Source organism: Crassostrea angulata, chromosome 1, assembly GCF_025612915.1.
Source record: "Crassostrea angulata isolate pt1a10 chromosome 1, ASM2561291v2, whole genome shotgun sequence".
NCBI classification, from domain to species: domain Eukaryota; kingdom Metazoa; phylum Mollusca; class Bivalvia; order Ostreida; family Ostreidae; genus Magallana; species Magallana angulata.
Window position 1 is genome coordinate 31,394,403 of NC_069111.1, and position 23,746 is coordinate 31,418,148.

General features: G+C 32.4%; 1 protein-coding gene across 2 annotated transcripts in view; it reads right to left on the reverse strand.

Moving 5' to 3' along the window:
• The window catches only part of LOC128190062 (dual 3',5'-cyclic-AMP and -GMP phosphodiesterase 11A-like), a 50,230-nt gene that overhangs the window by 1,720 nt on the left and 24,764 nt on the right, over window positions 1-23,746 (reverse strand). Inside the window, exons 2-19 of one of the 2 annotated variants that reach the window (XM_052861966.1) lie at window positions 17,401-17,559; window positions 15,859-15,948; window positions 15,636-15,773; window positions 14,332-14,393; window positions 12,518-12,598; window positions 10,880-10,994; window positions 10,173-10,248; window positions 8,283-8,350; window positions 7,884-7,976; window positions 7,640-7,690; window positions 6,516-6,662; window positions 5,328-5,435; window positions 4,814-4,923; window positions 4,128-4,218; window positions 3,618-3,718; window positions 3,187-3,328; window positions 2,602-2,676; window positions 71-154 (exon numbers count right to left, since the gene is read on the reverse strand). In XM_052861966.1, coding sequence (XP_052717926.1) covers window positions 71-154; window positions 2,602-2,676; window positions 3,187-3,328; window positions 3,618-3,718; window positions 4,128-4,218; window positions 4,814-4,923; window positions 5,328-5,435; window positions 6,516-6,662; window positions 7,640-7,690; window positions 7,884-7,976; window positions 8,283-8,350; window positions 10,173-10,248; window positions 10,880-10,994; window positions 12,518-12,598; window positions 14,332-14,393; window positions 15,636-15,773; window positions 15,859-15,948; window positions 17,401-17,559 — 1,791 coding nt within the window. The remainder of the gene's footprint in view (window positions 1-70; window positions 155-2,601; window positions 2,677-3,186; window positions 3,329-3,617; window positions 3,719-4,127; window positions 4,219-4,813; window positions 4,924-5,327; window positions 5,436-6,515; window positions 6,663-7,639; window positions 7,691-7,883; window positions 7,977-8,282; window positions 8,351-10,172; window positions 10,249-10,879; window positions 10,995-12,517; window positions 12,599-14,331; window positions 14,394-15,635; window positions 15,774-15,858; window positions 15,949-17,400; window positions 17,560-23,746) is intronic. The other variant, XM_052861974.1, reaches the window with a different exon arrangement.

A 23,746-nucleotide genomic window follows, 5' to 3' on the forward strand; every position in this document is an offset into this window, starting at 1 on the left:
TGAAATTTTTTTTCAAAGTGCGTAATTTTTTCTAAGTGCGTTGCCACATAGCAACGTATTAATATCTTACTTTATATAAAGGAAGACATATTCCATCGATCCAGCCCAACTGTAGCTTGGGTAGTTCATCTTGCTTTTCTCTGTCCATGCATGCCTGAAAAGTACGATTTAGCGTTCAATAAATGGTTGTACCATATCCAAAGTTACACATTAGTGAGTGAAAGTACATGAACATGTACATGCACATTGGTTCAAAGCGGTAATACTGAAAAAGACACTTGGTTTACAATGTTAACTGGCAAGCTTACGTGAAGTATTTCAAGAAATTGATATCATATGGCAAAATCAAAGAAATGTTGCTTTAGTAAAAATTTACAGTATAATTTAAATTACAACCAATATAACACGTTAAAACATATACTAAAGCATTCGATTTTTGTCTGACAGAAGTTATTCCAAAAAGAATTGACCCGTTATCAACCAATAAAATCATTTATAAATAGCTTGTAATACAGTTGATGTACGATGAGAGATGTCGTTTGAATTAACTTTAAGATATTTCTTTCTTTACCAATGACTCTTAGCCTACAGTTTTAAATAAATGCAATCAATATTCATTTTCAGATAATATTACAATAACGATTTTCTTCTTTAAAAATCACTGACAAGTGGCCAAATGATAATGTTCTTCATCAAATCATAGACTTTGTTTTAAAAGTAAAAAAAAATTACAATGCAATGTCATTTCTATTTTCTAAAAAAAAAAAATGGAGTCGATGCTAGAGTTGAATCAATACATGTAAACCACAGAACCAAGGTTGACTCTTTTACAGCTCAGTTAGTAATTTGCATAAGCTCGCAAAACATGCATATTGAACACTTTTTAGAAATGAACAAAAAACAAAGGACAAACTGTTGGCACTCGAATCCATATGCACGGGACAGTGATCACAAAGCCATAGAATTTGTGCACTAAACAGTGATCAAATAGCTTAAATATTCACCGACTGATCAAAACGGATGAATAGGAAAATTATCTTTAATTTAAAGTCAAAATATGGAAGTACATTTTTGTAGTTCACTTTCTGTTTTGCCGATTGATCCGATTTTTCATATTATATAAAAGATAAATTTATTCATATCATCTTTTATTCAAAACTATAAACACTCACTGATTATTCCGTTTAGGAATATTTAAATTGAATGAAATATTCTTCAATTTAATTTTTATTATATATATTATAAACAAAAATTATTAAAGACGATGGTGAGAAACTTTTTAATTAAAGCTAGCATTTATATATAAAATTGAAGTAAGCTAAAAACACTTTACAGTCTATCTGATTGCAAGTTCTTTTTTTTTTGACAAAGACATTATTTATACAGTATGTGCCTGTTTGAAAATTGCCAACGCATACATATTACATGTACATTACTAGAAAACTATGCAAGTTTTATTTTATAGTGCCTCAATTTTTAATACTTTTAGTTATATTGAATTATGATGTCAGAAGGTAATTTCTGACCCAACAGAACATTGCTATATAGTGATTAAGCTGTTTTTCTGACCTCAATTTAAAAAGAATACTAGCATTACTAAAGATTCGGTTAATCCATTTTTCAAAAGAAAAATATCCGTAACTAGTAAAAGACAATGTTCGTACAATGAATCACTGCTCTATATACCTAGGATTGCCGATAGGATAAAATATAGCGCTCTTATTCAGTGGCTAAAAACCTCAGAAGTTACTGATAAAATTTGGTGGAAAATTGGATTATCATTTTTCTTTGTCACAGTCAGACCTTCGTTGACGAAAGCGTGTGATTTGGCGATCTTGAATGTTGCTGATATTAACGTGTTTTATACTGCTCAAAGGGCCATTTGTTACGATGAATTTAAGGAAAAGGAATTTTTTTTATTTTGCTGACAATGAAAACTCTTCATACAAATTATCAGCTGTCAACAATCATTTTTCGCCAGTGACAAAATGAAGACGACATCGTTTCTAGTATTTAATTGAATTCGAGCAATTTATGAGAATTTTCAAGAACGGTGGAATGGAATGGCATAGCGATTTCACTGTTCTCCAGTATCGCATGCGCTTATCGCGTTAAATTATAAAATTTCACGAAAACTGTAATTAGGGAATTGCCTCGAAATACTTGTACATATGTATAGTTGGCAAATTACTAAGACAGTTTAAATGTCTCGTAAAATATTGTGAAAAGCGTCTGCTAATAAAAGAAACGTTTTAATTAACGGCTTTTCTAAGATACTGTTGCAAAATAATTATATTGTCCTTTTTCAATTTTTGTTGTTCAAAGTTCACAACAAAGGCACAATAAGAGAGATAATTCTCACAGAGATACATGTACATATACTAGATAAACTACTATTCTATCTTTACCAAGCTGTCGACCAAAGGAGCGATTTCAATTAACATTAAATTTTCTGTGAATAAAAATTTCTATATATCAATGCATTTACATGTACATGTACTTGTGATATTGCACTTGAAGTTTGCATTTAGTTCCCTTATCAGGGTGTCAATTTTATCGTTGACGAAGCAGGGTTTGTTGCAGTAAAAAAGACAAGGTTACCTGTGGTTGTATCTTCAGTTCGTTTCGTTCTTTATCGCCTTGATCAAAAAACTCGGTCATCACGAGATCTGCCACCTGAGCACAGTACAAAACAGGATATTGTTATATAAAAGTTTTCTTTCATCATATATTTCAAGAGACGCGTCACCTGAAGCCAATCATATTTTACGTACCAAACCATATTTATGAAGCTGTACATAAATGTAAATATGCGCCATACCAATTGGACATAATTATCTGAGAGGGAAAATGTGTGTGATTTTTTTCATCAAGCTAACAAAGCTATGGACTTTTTGCAAATAATAACAATTATAACGATTTACTTAATCTCCGAGTCGGATGATGACAATTCCCATCGTCAAGTGGTTTCTCTAGTTTTCATTCTTAAAAGTACTAAACAATGCAATGATTTACATGTATAAGTCATGGTTATCATACTATCGAAATTTGGGTCTGGTATCCATCACTGCATCATTGCAAAAACAGCCCTTTTCATTATGGTATATAAATATAGCTTTAACATTTCGCACAAAAGCATGAAGCAATATGGTAACGTTCCCTTCTTGTACGAGCCACATGTCTTACTTTTCTTTGGATCTCCCACGGTTTCGTTATCGCTGCTACGTCACAAGTCGTCATCAAAATACTGCGCAATATGTCTCTAGACTCTCTGTCGTCCCAATTCTTCATTCCTGAGTCAACCATTGCGAAAAATTTGTCCCTAACCCTGTTTATAAGATTATGCATATAATATTAAGACATTTCGATGATCACATATATACGCTTGATTAAAAGTTTATCTTATTATACATGTACATGCACTCAAGGTCATCGTCAAAAGGAAATACATAGAGATAAATTCAACCTACGGGCCACTGCTACTATTTCCCCCCATATTGAAAATTTAGCATTGTTCTCGTTCTTTTCGGATTTCCCCTAAATTTTCATAGGAAAATACATAACTGCCAATTTAGCAATTTTTAAATACACATACAGAAAAAAATAAGTAGACATACTGAATATGACGAGATAAATCCGTAGCCAAGATGGCGTCCTTCAATAAGTTGATCACTTCGCTGTACTCCTCAGAGTTAAAGTTTCCAAATATGTTATGGCTCTAAAACGATGAAAATAAAACCTCTTTGTAATAATATTCTATTATGCTTACAATAAAGTCGGATGTACAATCTTACTTCAGTTATCAATGAGATGTGTACACGTATCTAGTAACATTTATTAGGACTCTTTTGTAAAATAGAACCATTTTAACAAGAGCTTGGACTTTGGGTAGTTGTGTCAATCGGCAATGTGACGTAGGCCTCTCTATTTCATTGCTGGCCACTCAGTAATGGCTCTTTGAAATCAACAAGATTTGTCTGGCTTTTGAGTTAAGACTACGCAATCGGCGTATATTTCGCTTGAAACCAGCGTCATTTTAACTTGTTTTAACACAAGAAATAAATATTTATATCCTACTGAAAGTCCAAGGCCTTGTTAAAATGGTTCTATCTTAATTCTGTCTGTACCTCGCTGTTGAGTATCATTACGGCGTGGTTGAAATGGTGATGTTCCAAGGTAGCCTTCGTCCCATAAAGCTGGGCCAACGCCGAACTTGTTCTGAGAGCAAATATAGCACATACAGTATTAATATAAGATGTGCTTGTAAAATTGAGCACCTTAGAAAACAACACGGGTAATTGCAAATCGAAATACAATACACATTACTTTATAAAAGAATCAACACAGGCAATTTGGAATACAATAAACATTACAATACACATTACACTATCCACAGAAATCGAACAGACGAATCTGCTTTATACAGATAGTCTTTTGAAATCATCAAATATCTACCATGATAACAATCACAGATGATAACTGAATAAAGGTATATTAACTGTGTCAACATCTAGTATCCATGTCCAACATCTTCTCTTAAATTACTTGGCTAATCTTGACTAAATTTATTGTGTGACAGCTATAAGTGAATGGGAACTTCACTTACATGTAAAATTTCCGTTTTTAAACATTCAAAAACATATAATAATAAAAGTATACTTTAATAGGTGTTTATGATTCCAAGAAGGCAATTCTGACATTTTCCAGTCAGAAACGATTGGCTTCTTGCCTCACTGACATGGAAGGAATGGCATGTCTGCAAAAGGGGAAGAAGTAATACGATTCTAGAAGAAACTGTAAAAGATTTAATTACTTTTGCTGGAATGCGTTATTTGTTCCTCGATGATCAAGATCATGGCAAAGGCAAGCAACTACCAAAGCGAGGCTTTCTTTATCCGAAATATGTCGTCTCACTCCTGACATCTGGAATCAAAATGAAGCAAACACACTTTCAAATATTATCTTAACTCGACGTAGAATCATTTTTAATAAATCGACATTGGTTTTAATTTTCTATGTTAAAGGTGAATTGTTTCCTTGATTAGGAGCTACAAGGCTATGTAAAGGTTAACTCTTTGAAAAAAAAAGGATTGTTTCATCATTCCCCTTTATATTGTGAAACCTAACCTTTCATTCAAGCTATAGCCGCGGAAAATATCGGGTATTGTGCAATCATTAAGACATACACCTTGGGTATCATAGACGCTTTTACTGGCTTTTATTACAAAAGATTATTCGAAGAGTGCACCATTAAAGACGGTACTTTGAAGCCAGGTACCTGGTTTGCGGTCAAAGTGATAGAGAAGTGCTTCTGAACGCGGACAAACCTTGAGGGTGGCGAACATAAACTGGCAGACATTAAAGGCATGGCGCCAGTTGTGGTAGGCGACATTTCTGTAATTTTTTCTCACTGTCAGAATCCACCGGCATAACATCTGAAAAATAGGTCATTTGGACATATTACGAGAGGCGGGGGGGGGGGGGGTAGCAAAATGATATTTCTCTCTATTCCATTTTGCAAAATAGACAGTCATTAAATGTGATGACACTTTTTGCTAAAGGTCTTACATCATATAGTGATTAATAGATTTATATGAAACATGTTGGTGTGGCCAATAACATCATTTCACAATTACCCACTGTTATTGAAGAAACGGAACAGGGCTAGCAACGGAAATGTCAATTGCCTTATCATATAATGTGTTTTCCAGCTTTATGATGTAATTCGCAAATCGCAAAAATAAACCCATAAATGATAATAAAAACATCCTCCCTAACAGCCCATAAACGTTTTCTGCATTGTTATATCCTATTCATATTCAAAAACACGATATACAATAATTCCCAACAAAAATGCAATCCTAAAAGTCCTCAGTTGTCTCTTTATCATTTTGCAAGGAATTTATATTCGCATAATTACTAATTTAATTAATTATAATAATATATTAATTTACTAGTAATGTGAATCACATGACATCATTGATTATCAGAAGCAACTTAACCATTTATCATTTTTAATTATATCTCATTGTATCATTTTCTCCGACTAGAAACTAAGTGTTTTCGGAATAGTGTATTATTGTTGTTGTTTTGAATGTAATTAAAAGACCAGCTTTCAACTAAAACTTTAATTGCTTTGGCAAATATGTAATAAGAAGCATTGACAAATATAATCCTTTGCAAAGCTTTTTAATTAAGATAACCTTTTTTATTGTTTATGCTTATGACTTTCTCTCATTATAATGGATAGTGACATGATTATAGACATGCAAAGTTGAAGGTAAAAAATTACAAAAAAAAAAAAATACAAAAAAATTACAAAAAAAGGTATGTACATTTAAATTTTCTTTACGACACCAAAACTATCAATCTACCAAAAAAATTAATTTCATTTCTGACTCTGAAATGTCAGTTGATATTTGGAGTAATACATAATGATTTCCCACCATTTTCCAATTATCTTGCACGAGATATGTGCACTTTTTCTTAAGCATGTAAAACGTCGACACACCTACCTCGGTATCGATTCTGAATGTTCTTTTAAACCCGAGGTCTTTGAAGATTCTGACTGCAGCCAACAGCATGTCGTCGCTTGTGAGAGAGAAATCGTTGAAGTTGAATGAGTCTAATTTCCAATCATCAGCATCCGCAACTTTCCTAGACTACAACGGATATTAATTTGAACATAAAAAGGAATATTTCAACACAGAGCAGCATGCAATTGACAATGTTACGCTATATTGTTCTTTTTTCTTCGTTTTTTATTTAATGATTACACGGAATCACGAGATAATATTTGAAAAGAAAAATATCAAAACCTTAAATCTATTAGTCATACCGTTCAACCTTAAATCTTTTCAAATAATGCCTATATACATACATGTACATAAACTTTTGAAGTAGAAATGTTTTCTGAGTTTGTTTCAAAAAAGGGAAACAACTCCCTGTATACATGTATAATTTATCTTTGAAGAAGTATGAAGTCTTGCGTGATAAGACAGTATGAAGTGTAAAAAGGTAAACAATTTCAGTAAAAGTAGCGATTCCCTCAATGTACCCTAAGTAAAAACGAGGGCGTCACACAAAACCAGAATATTGCTGTTAATAAAAGCTCGCAATGTTTTTAATGTATTATCTGCGTTGTATGCTTGCTCTAAATGAACGTAAAAGTGCAATTGATATCGTTTAGTATCTCTCATTAAATTAATAGTAGTCCCTAGAAAATTTTTTTTACTGTAACTCAATTTGTAGAATGTATGATGAAAATTTAATGTTTAGAAATAGAAAAACTTCTACATCTATTTCACCTATAGAGGGTATACTAACCACAAAAATATCCCTTTTATCAGCCTGCATTTATATCCCGTTTTTTATTTTATTGACTTTATATGACAAACATCATATTTAAGTAAAATGTAGTTTTTTTGTGGTTTCAGTAATCGCTGATTGGATCCCGTTCAGGAGGGAAAGTGTTATATTGAAATATCTGTAAGTGTTTTGTCAAAACACGTTTTCATTCCCTCATGTTTTAGATCGTTTTGATCAATAGTATTTACGGGCATTGCAAGCAGATACAAGGGGAAACCGCCTGATATACTTCTGTCTGTAAGTGGACTTCAGTACTTAACGGTGTATGTACCTTTAACTTGACGACATCCTCTGCAGTAACTGTTCCATGGTATGAAAGTACCTGTACGGACATTAAGTTAAATAAATGAAAACAATCAGAAATGTCTGTATGCTTCCAAAAATATCCGACGGCAAAGCCATTCAACATTCGCTATCAGTACGTAAAATGATAAGGAAAGGATTTATGCTTGTACTTATGACAATAAGCCCTGACGGAGCGCGAGGTATAAGTCGACTTTGATGAATCGGATTACCTCTAGAGCTACCATTTGCTTGGCGGAGGCCACTGCGATTTCCTCGTAAAGAAGACAGTTATTGATTCCTAGTCCACAGAAAATGGTAAAAGCCTACAACATTAAGAGTTTTTCTTTAGTTTTACTCTACAATTTTTTTTAAACTTAAGATTTTTGAAAATAAAGATTCGACTATTGTAAATCTTTAATAAAGAATAGTTAAAAGACCGTAGAAGAACTTCAGATATGCAGTATAAATAAAGTTTATACTTTCTATCTTAGAGTGCATGAATACTGAATATGGCTTAATTAGGTAGGACTACATTCTTTGTAGCAACAATCATTCGATCTTTCACTAACTAACGAACATCGTTGTGCCTCTACATAATGGGAATTTTTCACCGACTTGTAGCTTCCTACCTCGAACAATTGGTCATCATGGTCGTCAAAAGAGTGGCCGTCTATCCGGTTCATTACCTGGGCAACACCTTCAAATGGAGATAAAAAGTGATGAACGACTCAATGAATCTAATTCTGGACAATGTCACAACATATATGTACACGAAAACTCTGATGGTGAAGTATACCGTTTATAATGACACAAAAACGACACGAAACCATCTTCTTCTTATATACATATGTATTATCTTTTCTTTCGTTCATGCGTTCTTTTAAATATTTTCATCCCAAACGTACAATTGTGTCCATACACAAGATATGCCAGATATTCGATGACTTTCTCCGGACCTTGATGGGGATGTTTTTTGCTTAAATTACATCAGAAGAAATCATTTCAATGCCCAGAATGTACGCATCTTCGCAACAGCTAAGTTCTATTCTTCTTTATCAAGGCTTATCCGATGAGTTCTATTTTTTTTGCTAATTAAGCCTTCCAATTCCTATACAGGTCGTAAATAATCAATATTCTCTCCAAAATTGCTTGAATTCATATCTGTCAACCCAATTTACTTCTGAATAATAACAATTCACTAGAACAGGCAATTGGAGAACAATAGTTACAGCATTGCAATATACGGTATCTGACAAAACTTGATAAATCTACTAGACCTTTTTGAATGAAACAAACAGTTGCTTGGATGCAACGTAAACATCGACTCTAAGATACATGTAGTATATTTTAATTTTGGGAAGAACAAAATTACTCAACAAAGAAAACATTATGAATGAAAGCATGCTTATTTGATATTTTCATGAACGAAAATGTTTTGGAACTTACTGATTGTTTGGTCTGTGAAAATTTAAATTAATTTGTAATTAATGCATTGGTTGTTCTGTTTCTTTTCTCACCTTTTTCTTGTTACAATTCAAATCTAACGCAAATAAGGGCTTCTTATTTCACTCTTTAATTGGCACCAATATTAAGGAGCGGTGAGAGGCCATTTTTTGAGAACTGACAAAATAAAACTGATTCATAAGGTGTTGAAAATACAAAGTTTCCAATGCCTAGTTAATGTCAGAAAGAACAACAAAGACTATTTTTATTGCAAACTAGATTGGACTCTCTACTTAATATACATTTTGAACTTGCTCACATAGGTAGGAAACGTTAGGTTACGCCAACAAAATTATGATTTTATTTTCATCAATTGCATGTCGACAGCTCATAATCTCTTGCCGACCACTTTCAGGGGGAAAATTACATATCCTTACAACAACAGTATAAAACAAAACCCTATGATCATCAATGCTTGAAAAATTGACACTTCTATGTATTTTATTGCTAGTATATTATTAGCTTATTTTTTGCAAAATATGAAATTTGACAATATGCACTAATTATTTGTATACAGTGATGGATGACTTAAAAACCCATGGGGATAATGAACGGTCATCAGTGACGTCAACAGTCACAGAGTAATGAAAGGTTTTGAGGTACATTCTTGATGAACTTGAAAGATTTTTGCCCTTTGATTATTTTTATGAATCTACTGGTAAGAAATCAATAGAAAGAAGTGAATGAGGATACTAGTATTAAACACAAAAATCGATTATTAAAGATATTCTTTGTAGCCGTGTGATACCGACATTCACACAAATCTATAGCGTTTCATTCAGTTCTTATAAATTAAGTATATTCAGGGCTAAATCAAAAAGATGAAAGGTCGCTGTTGTAAAAATGAAAGTCCTTATTTGTATGGCTTTTTCCAACTCACCCTAAAGTAAAAAAGACTAGTCAAGTACTTCATATTCAGATCAATGACATACCGCATGCACGTCTCAATACGACAGAAAATGACAAAATTATCGGTGCAGTCTCCTGAGCCTACGGCGTTACGTGCTGCTACACACCTATTGTCTGATTATCTCGGTTCCGGATTGGTTTACACAAAATGGAACGTGTGTGGAATCCAGACTCCCCATCGCTCTGAAAAAAAAAGAAACAGCATTGTATGCCACGAGGTAATCCAATTCTCAAAATGCAATCCAATTCTCAAAATGCAATCCAATACTCAAAAATGCAATCCAATACTCAAAATGCAACATAATCTGATCTAGATTTCTTTCTAATCTGCGATAATTATCTCTTCAATATATGTTATCGTGATAAACAAAAACTGTTTTCAATTTAATTGATGCAATCTAGATTTGATTTTTGTCGTCAAAACATATAATGATTCATTCAAAAGCTTCTAAAGAATAATAGTTTTTGTTCTTATACTAAATATTGTGGTTTGTTTTTTTTTAAATTATCACTTTCAACCAAAAAAAATGTTACTCCTGTTTCATGATTCATTATATACTAGAGCAACCAAAGCCAATTTCAAGCTCTCGAACTAAAAAATATATTTTTCAAAACGTAAACTTTTTTGGTTTGGCTTAAAAACTAATATTCACTCAATAATACTGTGACGTTTGACAACCTCTAAATGTAATCCATCATCTTTGAAAAATATTGACAAGGCCGATTACTTATTTAGCATCGTTACTGATTACTGATTATGAACTGATTATGTTGTGGCGATGATTTGGTTTTGATCCTAGAGGTTCACACATACATTGGGATCAAATCTAGAATCCTGGTGAGCGTCAGCGATGTTGATGGTCTCCCCTGTCACCAGAACCAACTCGGCTATCTTATTCCCTAGCTGGTAGTTGGACATATTATCAGAGCTAAAAAGGAAAGAACAAAAAAATGAAACATTTCAAGCATAAGAGACGCATACTGTAAAAGTACGCTGGTGGTTAAGTACGCGTTTTCTATGGTCAAACAATACGCGTGGGTATTATCAAAATACTTGGATGTTTTTTCCCATACGCGCGGGGGTATTTTTTGCGGTTTTAAGCTTACCGCGAAACGTGTGTATATTTCCCTCACGCGTTAATAACTACTTTTACAGTACATGTACATTGTTCAATTATGTCATCCAAAATCGATTGAAATATATCAGTGGCAGCTGGGAAATTGAAGAGAGAGAGAGAGAGAGAGAGAGAGAGAGAGAGAGAGAGAGAGAGAGAGGACGTTTTATTTGAAGCACAATGAAATTTATCATTTATATCGTTAGTTCAATTATGAGATCAGGTTTTTAACAAGTCAATTTTAATATATTTAATCTGTTGATTTGTATCAAATTTATTTTAAATAATTCTAACTGTATCATTATGTGTACGTCCATTCAGCCTAACCCTTGATTGATGAAAATCGCAACTAAGTAACACTAATATACGTACATGTAATGCTATATCGTACATGTACAGGGTAATTTTCGCCCGTGCTATTTTCGCCCTTCTTGACTTGCAAACGCCCCCCCCCCCCCCTCGTCTTGAACACGCCAAGACAAAGTTCTGTTTGAAGAGAAATAGGTTAAGAAATTGAATTCGCCCAGTCTTCGATTCGCCCGTTGACAACAGTGGTGATATGGGCGATAAAACATGGGCGAATATTTCCCTGTATACAGTACTAACTAGACCAAATTTCAAAGGGCAAGATCGGTCGTTAATTGCATTTTTAACAATTGTTAACGCAATGATTAAATGGCCTTAAAGGGAACAAACAACTGCAGTATTGCCTTAAGATGAATGTGAGCATTAACAAGTAGACAGGTCATTGTGTGTGTTTAGCAGTCTCGTCATTTTGTTTGGGTTATCATGCAGCCACTTCTATCTGTCCTCTGGGATTGTTTATCTGAAAGTTGTCAATTGTAATCTCACAGAAACTGTTTTATACCAGCCGATAACGTCATTGCAAATCCCGCATAGAATAAACGCTGGTCCAGCTTTATGACTTTGGCATTTCAAAAGATTATGCTGAATCGCACAGCAAGTCTGCAAATATGACATTTTCATTTTTTTTTTAACGTTTTTTTTCTCTTCCAGACATTAGCACCTATGAAACTGGGAGTTTAAAGATTGCTGTTTATGAAAAGAAACCGTTCGACGTGTCCACTGTGTGAAAAGTACATTACGTCAATTGTTCCATGCTTAAAGTACAACTGAATATTTGTTCATAATCATTACTTGTTCAGTTTTCCTGTATGTTCAATGTCTAAAAACTATAAAATTGTGTGAATGTGTACAACTATCGTAAAACAAATCCAAAAGAAAAAATCCAAGTCAATGAACCTTTTGACAACAGTTACTACATCAATTTCAATGCATAATTTATCTTTCATTGCATTGCATTATCGCATTATTACCTGGTAAATACGAAAGCAGGATTACTTCTAAAAAAGGAAGAGTTGCGAAGGTCAGGAGACGTTGGTGTGAGAAGACGGCGCCTGCGTGACCGGAAGCAAAGAGAAAGAAAGAGCATCAAGAAATATTGTACTACATTTAGTGTGCATCTGATCATTATGTCCCGCTGGTATTTAAAAGAATTTAAATAAACAATTTACATTTTTCTTATGTCTGCCTACCAATTGCACCAGGGTTCTATATAAAGTAATTATACCGGTATCTTACAATCACCATCTGCGTTAATTAATGCAAACATTTAAGGGTCAAAAAATCATATTTGCTTAAAATAGGTAGTGAACAATGTTTTACAGTGAACATGAAAATTTTATATTAATTAAATATTTTTTCTGAATGATTGATAAATAGTTCATAGTTAGGAACAAACAAATGGCAAAAACGAATCAAACTAGTTTGATCTATTACACTTGCCCATATGAAAACAATTATAGATTGAATCAATTACGACCCAAAAACAAATCTTCATAAAAAGGAAACTGTGGGAAAACTCTTTTTAAAAGTTTTCTTATTATGTTTATTCAGATGCTAGATACAAATAAACTAAATAATGTTGATATTGTTGGATTTTGTCTTTTTTGTTAATTTTCTGTTACTTAAATCAAGATTTATCGAAACAATTTTAGCAACATTGGAAACAACGGACAGCACAGACTAGTACATGTACATATTTTTTCTTAACTATTCCATTCGCGAAACTTATTAAAAACTTTGATTATTTTTACACAATAGTTTATAAATATGATTTTAAAGACCATGATAAAACTGCCGACTCCTTTTGATCATCAGGTTAGACGGTAATCAATGTATTGTAAATCTTTGGTCCTTTAAAATTAACGCAAAAAGTAACGTTTTTCCGAGCTCTGCCTTTGGGATTGCAACAATCACGTGATAAGTTTAATGCATGGACAGGGCAAAATTTCAATCAACGTTTTTTCACTTTGCGCCGGAAGGGTGATACAAGTTGAAATAGAGATGCAAGATTACAAACATACTAATTTCTTATAAAGGTCCCGAGTGCACAAGAGCATGCGTTTTAAAAAAATATATGTATGTAAAGAATTTACAGTGTATGTTACCTTCCTGTGGAACTAGCAATAAATTGATTGAAATTCATATACACTGTACCGAAATGGTTCGCATTGGAATTTGCCAAAAAGCATTATAAATGGTATTTTTAAAACTAAGTTCACTGAAAAACGATATTTTCGCTTCAACGGTAGATGCACACTAGATGTTTTCCATTATAAACAGACATGTAGTTATATATAAGGAAGGGTTCTCACAAAAGTAACTCCAACCAATTCTATAGGGAATAAACAGTAAAGTAAGAAAATATATATAATTTTAAGGCAGTAAAACAGTGCATTGATTAAAAAGCCGAACCAAGCATATATACAATTTAGATGATTATAGGTGCTTAAATGGTTTTTTTTAAAAGTATCATAGAAATACGTCTTAGTAATTAATGGTTTCATTTACACACAAATATATTTTTTAAAAAACACACGTATTAATTAGGCAAATTTATTATGTTTCGTTGTATTGTGTCTCGTATTCTATGAAAACAGCATGAAATTAAAAACGCACACCAACAGTAAAAAAAGCACAAATACAATAGTTAAATATATTTTATTCTTTTTTTCCTATCATAAAAATGATATATTTAGATGGTAAAACAAGCATAAAATTAAAATTAGGTAGAGGTTAATAAATTTTTCATTAAAAAAGGTTCAAGTGAAAGCGGTCGGTATCTTACCTTTGACAGTTCTGTCCATTCCTCAAAGGATAAGCTAAATCGAAGACCTTTTTAAAAGAAGTCTGAAATATAATGCAAACTTTGTTACAAATAACAATTTTTAAAACGTGGGTTATGTCAAATTCTTTTATTCCTTTAAATGTGATTTACAGTGTTGAAAATATATAAACATGCCTTACAATAAGAACAAATAAGACATGGGTTTTATATTGAAAATCAACTGCGTGTACAGTACCAGTAAATATGAATGTAAAAAGTGAATTAAAATAAACTGAAACAAAATACATGTAGTGGCTGTTGACCTGGTTGGCTTCTTCTTTTAATCATAATAATGAATGACCTTTTTTTAAATTTGTTAAAAGACAAAAGTAAATATAAACTATAAGAAAACGATCATTGCGAAAACAACTCAATTACATAGTTACGACAAGCTGCTAACGCGGGTTATGTATTTTTCTGCAATTTCACTTCATGTATATTCATATCCCGCATAAATCACCCAATAAATGCATTTTACTGTTCAAATAAGGCAATTGAACTGTCATAACACGTCATCCTGTACGTGGTTAAAAGAAAGCCGACACATTTATGATTACTTATAGTGAAATCAATAAGGATTAGCATTGTCGATTAAAAAATAAAACAACTGCTCCCCGCGTTTTGGAGTTACCGTGTTAATAATGTTGTAACCTTGTCTTTAGTCAGTGACCTAAGATCAATGTCATAACGCCTCATTAAGTAATAAATGACCGAAGATTTTGTGCTTCGAATGGACCTATGTTATTTCTCCTAGTAGCAGGCATAGAACTAAATATGAAAGATGGCCCCGCAGGACGGAAGGGATGACGTTATTTTATCACCCTGTTTGATCGATGCATAAAGTTTTTTGATATATGTAATAACATCACAACAATATATATGTAAGAATAAATAAGACTGTTTTAATCGAAGCAGATATAAATGAATTGACGTACAAAAAATCATATGTGCCAAAGTAGTCTATTGTTAAACTTTGTATTATGAGAAACCGGACTATATACAGGTCTGATATAAATAATCCTTCAGTGTTGGCATATAAATAGCACACAACAGAAAGAATTAAAGATTTCTGTATTTACGCAACCAAAAGATTGTCAAACACAGCATACGACGTGATAAGTGAGAATTATGTAAGGTCTTTTCACAGTTATGAAGTTTTAATATTACACAAAATACAACGTACATGAATTATATAGAGTTAATAATATTTCGAGAGAATTTAATTAATTCCAAAGTAAGATAAAAAAAAAGATAGAAGAATTTACCTCAGAAGACCCATCACGCAATAGAACCGAACAGCGCTCACATTTCAGCAAACTTTGGGCTCTCTGCATAATTTTGAGTATTACATTTTCCACTGAAGTTTGTTCTTCAAACAGATCGTGAACAACTTCTAGCAATGCCTAAAACAAAAAGCAAAAAATACTTTCTCATAATAATGAAAAGCACTCTATAGTTGTGCACTTATTGAAGTCTAGAAAGTCTTACCTTATTTCGTTCATACTCTTTACTGTATGCCTCGAAAATCTGAGCATTGTGAATGGCAATTCCACAGAATGTCAGATAGGTCCCTAACAGCTAAAATAAAAGGAATATATAACATTATACAACATCTAACATGTAACTGTTGTTAATAAGATAAGTTTTTATATATATTCCGAATCGACTTTGACTTTTTCTAAACTTGAATCGACACATTGAATCTTAAGCACTAATTAATAAGTAATTTTTATGAACTTAGAAAAAATAACATGCACTCAATCTTTTATATATGTATGGTTTTGAAACGTTTCTTCTTAATGTTAATAGTAGATGAAATGGATAGAATATTGTAAATTTCGAATGATATACATTTTTCTAGACATAAGCAAATAATGAAAGTTACATCCTCATTCTATTCTCTTCTGTTCTATTTTCTGGATAATAAATGCTATTTGGATTTTTTAAATTGTTTACTGCGACACAAAAATGTCCTTAGCACAAGGAAGATAATTTTATCAGTCGGATTGACACAAGTTAGTGTTTCTTCTATTATTTTCTTATGTTTAGTAGCCCTTTTATCAGCAAGCGAGTCGTGTTTCTTAATATCATGACTTCTGTAAATCAATGGGATAATTTTTCAATTACTTGGAAAAGTCTGTTTTAAGGGTCGTCAAAAACAATTGTCCTTTCCGATATATTTCATTTTATCAAATAAAATATACAACATGATAAAATGAAATATATCGGAAGGGACACAATGATTCAAAATTGATTCTATTTATTGTATCTGGTAAGGATTCGCCAGGGATTGATTCTTAGTTGCTATGTTGTATTTCATTTGAATGTTTATACAAAATGTATCTACAAATAATGCTACCTTTGTTCAAGTCTTTTAACGAACAACAGTATATTCAACACAATTTTAAAAGATTGTGCTATGGAATAGAAGCTTAGTTGTTTAAGGATAAAAGCAAAATATCACATAAAAATGTGAGAAATCATGTCATCTAAATATTGTAGAAGTTTGTACGAAGATGGGCGATACTATGTACATCAAAATACCGATGTTAGTGGCATCTTTTCATGATACTGGCATTTGTTTATTTATTGAACAAAGTAATAAAACAATATTTACAAAGTGATAAAAAAAAACCCACATTGAACTTGCATGATATGATCCGTACGATGGCTGCCATGGGACGACTTTTATTTCGTGGCCACGAATTAAAAAAAAAAATCTCAAGCATATGTCCTGTGGCAGCCACCGTAGATCAGTGAATTTCTCCTGAAACTTTTAAGCGAACACGTGGGAAAATTCCGTTTATGAATTTTTTTGCTTAAAAGACGTCTTTCTCATTTCATAAATTCCTCAATTAAAAATACGAAAATCGAATTTTATTTTAAAAAAGAAAATGTTTTGTATTTTATTTTTATTTCAGAGGAATTTCCGTTTCAAGGGATTGAACTTTACAAGAAATAATCTTCATAACTCAAAACCCTAAGCAAATACGTGTAAGTGTGCGCGCGTATGTATGGTATATGTACAACCTTTTCGTCCTCTTTGCTGAACCCCTCCTGGGCCCCTGCTTTGTTAATGACCTGTGCTACAGCCACCACCTCGTCATCAGCATTATGTATTGGCATACAGAGCAGGGTATCGGTCCGGTATCCGGTGATTTTGTCCACGTCATCATTGTACCGAGGATCCTGTATAATTAATAAAAATGATAATCTTATTGAGATGAAGAATCTATCTTAACTGTCCATATCGGTAACGTCATGAGATGTATCCCAAGAGCAAGTAAACACGCGAAAAATTGATTACGATCCCATGTACTACTCCTATTAGATTTTTAAATACAGTAGGAAAATCATTTTTTCTATGAATAAAATACCTACCTACATTTAATGAATCTATGTAAAATGTAAGACTTCATTACCCTACATAATAAATTCTCATAGGATTCCAAGAGAAATCTACAAGATTTTCTCTGTATCATTATTTCTCCCATAAGAATTATTTTTTCTATGTGATACTATAGCATTTAACTTCAAAGGTAAAGATCTCATATATCAGACGAGACACACTTTTCACAAAAGAGGTTATAACTTCTTTAGTCACTGGTCTACTAAGTGGTGTATAAGATATTTTAACAGGAAATGCACCTAACCTTGGTGCAAAATGCAACATACAACCTTAGCACTGGCAGATTCATCCTGCTCAGAGATCAGAATTAACCCTTTTCTTGGTATCTGTGATCTACTGAGACAATTACTTACCATTAATCCGATATTTCTCTCCATTACCCTTCATGATATTTGTACTCTCTATTTGATTTAATTGCTTTTCCATTTATCACAAGACATATGAAACCAGCGATCCCAGTTTATTACAAGATTTGTTCAATCCCGACTCTGCATCTCTAAGCAAATGGTTCATTGATACTGAAGCAAAGCAAAGCCAAACCCAAGTTCAGTCAGTGTAAACAATGATTGAATGACTTTTAGATGGAACATATATATATACATTTTATTTCTTACTGAAACTTTTCTTTTTTAAAATTTACATAATGTTTCATTGAATTATAGTCAAGAACTATTAAAACCTCTTGAAATTGTGTTTATTATGATAACGAACTCAGAATACAAAAAAGTTGCAAATACTGATTTTTAAAAAATGGTGTCACTCTTGTGCCTTTTGTGAAAGCAAATGAAACCAATGTAGATTTCCACTTTCAATTGAAAGTTTCCTTAAACCATTTTCAAAGGTTTTTGTAAAGTTCAACAAATAGTAAACAAAATTGTAACAGTATTCAAAGATATTATATAGGTTAGGAAAAATTATCATTTACAATTATATCGCTGAAATGAGATTTTAGCGCAGATTTTTTTCTAGATTTCAGTGAAATTTTCCATCTTTTAATCTTTCATGATATCAGAATCGTAAGATGAATATTGTTTTTAAAACACTCTTAATTTGATTCGTCCACTTTAGCTAGTATATATTCACCAAAACAGCAATTACAGAATAACAGTCTTCTTTTTCTTTGAGTTCTATTCACTTGCTTGTAAAAATAAACGGCAGATTCATTTTAGTGAATGTCGAAAGAAAAAAAAAAGTTTTCTAATGCGAAAACTAATAATTGTCCGTTCAGCTGTCGGGAGGCCAAGAAAGACGTCGGTATAACTGACTTGCAAGTGACCTATGCACCACGTTTGTTTTCATTGTATTTCATTAATGGTAGTTTTAGCAATTTTGCGGCTGGGAGACCCCTATTGTTCTATACTCTCCAATTTGTTTTCTAGTCAAATGTTTGTGGATCTTCCAGCCACTTTTGTTTATGTTTATATGTTCTATAATATTTGCGTCATTTTTAAATAAATGACAATATTTTAACAATCAAGAGGTGTTACTGTCTTTATTCAAATGGAAACAAACAAGCGTCAATGTTGTCTTGAAAAGTAAAGAAGGGGTTTTAACATAAATAATATTGCTGGCGTTCGAAAGGCAAACATACGTCTGTTGCACGGTAATCGTAAGGTGAAGGCATCGCATGTCGCGAGTTAAAACCTGTCTCCATTCAAATTTGTACGTGACATTGTACGTGACATCTACGATTGGCTGGTCATACATATATGTTCGTTTGTTTTACGATGCATTTTCAATTACCTTAGCACGGTTTGTAAATGAGGGTGCAGCCATCTTGAAAATTGAACATTTGAAGTAAGAATGTATACAGTTCTTGAACTGGCTTGTTTATATTCAAAACAGACCAAAACTGTTACCAGCAGATACAAAAGCAATAAATATGAGGATATATATGTTGTTTTGTATGCAAACTATGCAAACAAGAACAGAACAATGCATTTTTAATCACTTATTTAGAAATGCGCAGCTACAGACTTAAATCCAATATTGAAAAATATGAAAAAATCTGAAAGGACATTAGTGTCCACTCTACAACCATTTGTTAAGAAAATCGTCTAAGCTTGCTTATTTAAGTTGTAACTTTGTATTTAGGACAATCACTTTTTACTTTTACTTTTTACTTTTTACCACTACCCCACTTGTAAAAAGAATTGACTTTAATTTATACTTAATATAGAACTAAAAAAAAAAAATTCAAACTTGGGACTGGTATAGAGATGTAAGTCACATTCAACACAAATTGTTTTGAATTTATATATATTTTTTTCTATGAAATTATAACGTCACCGTGTTTCTATAGACAACGGAGTTTAGGGTACACTGGTTTTTCTTGTCTGAAAATAGATACCGACTGATTAAAATAGGGTCCCTATTTTGAGGCAGGTTACAACAATAATGTGCTAGATTCAAACTTTTTCTCAACAAATGGTTGTAGAGGGAATACTAATGAATCCCCTTTATATCTTTTTTCAAATTTTTAAATCTTCAAAATAAGTTTGCAGCTTCGCAGTTCGACAGCTGTTCTATGTGATTAAAAAACATTGTCCGATTGTTGTATGCTTAATCTGCAAAAAAACAACATGTAGAACCTCATATTTATTGGGTTTTTTTTATCGTTTAGCAACACTTTTGGTCAGATTCGGGCAGAAACAAGTCAGTTCAAGAAATGTTTACATTCTTAACCTCAAATGTACAGGATGGCCCCAAATCCCCCATAACTCTTCGATCACCCACGAAGCCACGATTGGCAAAACCCGTAGCACAAGCACGATCACCGAACACTTACGGTCAGTTGTGACTGAGGCTTTACAACTTCTATTCTTTTTTCAATTTATGTTTCTGCTTTCATATTTTAGACAAAATGTACCATTCATGTGTTTTCAATGTGTTTTTCTAAAATTCGTTTTACAACAAAATAAGATCCCATGATATTTGACAAAAGATACAAGAGAATCACGTTTCTTTGCTAGTTGTGACTTGATATACGAATTTTAGAAAAAGTCTCAAGTTAACAGAATAAAATGACCTTAAAAACTACCCTGCAGAAATAAAAACATTTAATTTAGATATCTTTAACTCAAATTGACCTCAATCTCACTCCTGTCTTATAGTTATGTCAATATACATTGTACTATAACGTAGGTTGGCAACTGGTTTTTTTTTCAATTTGTCAACAAATTAAACATAAGAGAGTAGAGTAACATGCTACTCATTATTGACTGTCCAAAATTAAATAAAAAACCGATACACTATAGAATCAACGCATATTTATTACCAGCTGATGCATGGGGATTTAGCTAAGACTGATCGCAGATATATTAGTTCATGCTTTATGTCTGATGGTAATTAGAAGCCAACGGAAGGGGTTTCAGAGTATGCAGATATTTAAAATAGAAAAACATGGTACAATGATAAATACGATGACATAATATGTAATGGTTTTTTTTTTAAATACTGAGTATGACAATATAGAAAAGAAGTATGTTACGACAATTTGGAAGTGTTAATAATTATTTTAAGGATATTAGAAAAAAGCATATATCTTTCATTGCAAAAAAGATTAAGTCGTTAATATAGTAAACTGTAACGGGACCAAACACACAATCAATAACCGATGACTAATTCCGGAAGAGAAAGCCATTTTTATTTCTTTAACATTAGATATGTCATTAATGCGTCCAGTTTTATATCTATAATGGATTACAATTTAAGTATTAGTATATTCCAGTCAGTTCATTAGTAAATCCTCCCACCAAAAAAGTCATGACATATTCCCAAGATTGCTGTATGTAGCAAAATATCCAATTAATTAGAAATAACTGATATATCGATTTGTTTAATATCTATTAATCCACCTAGTATTTTTTGTCCATTAATTTTCTCTACACGTTTCTAGGATTTCTCATTCAATTACATCGCTTCCTGATGTATCAAGACAGGGGAAACGAACGGTTTGCTTGGCCGCAGGGCCTGAAGCAAATGTCTCGTAGATAATATAAGGAAATGAAATCCATATTATTAGGGACCAGAAATATATGTACACTGCCAATTACATTTAATAAGTACATCTGATACTTGAAGAATGCCGATGAACTTACAATTCCTGGAGTCGTTGTAGAAAGACGGATGCTTAATACAAAAAAATGTTTAGAAGCAAAATAATCATTATAAGAGTAAGTTTATGAAAGCAAGAAAGCGCCCATATGATTCATGTTTTTTTTTTTTTTTTATATTTCAGTGGTTTCAGTGGTATTATCGATGAGAAGAGCCCAGCAGCTGAGGCGATAGACCGTGAACTACGACTCTCAGCTGACACCAGATAAATAAATTAGAATCTCCAAGTCAAGCTAAGTCAAACTTTATGCTGCTTCGTTTCTCCAGTCTAATACCTTTCTATATTAATGTCACAATCAGTTTTGATTCAATATTACGACCATTTGTAATACAAGTTTATGTTATCATTTTGAAAATAATAATAGTGTTATTTACCAAGCAATCAAAACGGGGAAATCTAGATAGGTTATGGCTACGGTATTAAAAGATGGTTTCTTTCAATTATATGATGACAGAAAGACTGAACATTTCATACGCATCAATTGCATTTAATGGTGAAAAACGTTTTAGAATTGAAGACAGATCAATAGATACATTATTTAAAAATTTGGAGCCACAAACAGGTATTTGATAATCGTTTACAGAGACTATTCACGACATAAAACTTTATCAATATTTGTCCCTTGGGTTGATATCCACATATATAAATAATTGAATTTTATACAGAAATTAAGAATTCATTATACCTAAATATCTCGTTTGTCGTTTGTATATGTAATTTTTATGATCCAGCGTTCAGTCAAAATGATTAATCATTTCTGTAAACTTAGGGAAACATATTGATTTACTCATCTTTTAAAACGTCTATATATTTTATTTCAAAACAAACTAGAAAGATCTAGATCTCTGCTTTCATGAAAAATTCATAGAACTTTTTGACATAGTGTCTCTTAGTGCTTCGGGGCGGCTTTAGAGGCTTGCTAATGCGGTTACACTGGGATCCGTAGCCTCTCTAAGCCCATTAATTTCATTGGGTTGTTCGTCCTAGAGAAGTTATCGCCTGCGACAGCAACTCCATCAATGACACTCATCGGCTAAAACCCCAAGTCACCAGCACTGCAAACGTTTTATCTTGTTTTGTCATTCTTTCAAAACATTTTTTCTCTCTTGAGTACGGTTAAATAGCAGAGGAAAAAAATACATAAAATACAGCATCGCCCGTTTTCTTCTTTAACACTTCCTAAAATATACGACTTATGGATTTTGCAAAATGAAATGAAGTATTGCATGCTCAGCATTTTTCAATATTTTTTTATATTTTGATATCTTCTGAAAATTCCAAAACCCTCTTTACATGTATATGGAAAGATTGGCTTGTCCTTGTATTGAACGTTTTGGCAGACATAGCAATTATATTTACGTACCTTTTCATTTAATATATACATCACCGAAGACAGGTGCGGAGAGAGAGAGAGAGAGAGAGAGAGAGAGAGAGAGAGAGAGAAGAGTAAAATGTTTTTAAACACGCTATTTGCACAAACAATCATATTTTTTCTGCAGTGTTCGCTTACTTTGTACCCGTATCATATCTTAAGTTTTGAACTGACTGGGTTGGTGTAAACAATATGACAAGTGTTAACACATTGTGAAATTTGTACTCACAACCACCAAATAAATTCACACTATACAATATAACACCTGCAAAATTCCTATAAGAAAACAGATTATTGTTCACATATCACCCATGTTGAATCTACAAAATGGCGAAATATACCATAAACAATAAGCTTTAAACAGTCACTATTACCAATTCTATCATCTAAAATATTAAACAAAATTACAATATCATTGAATCAAAACGACTTTTGCCAATCACATAATGGTTTTCCAACATTTAGCACATGTACACGG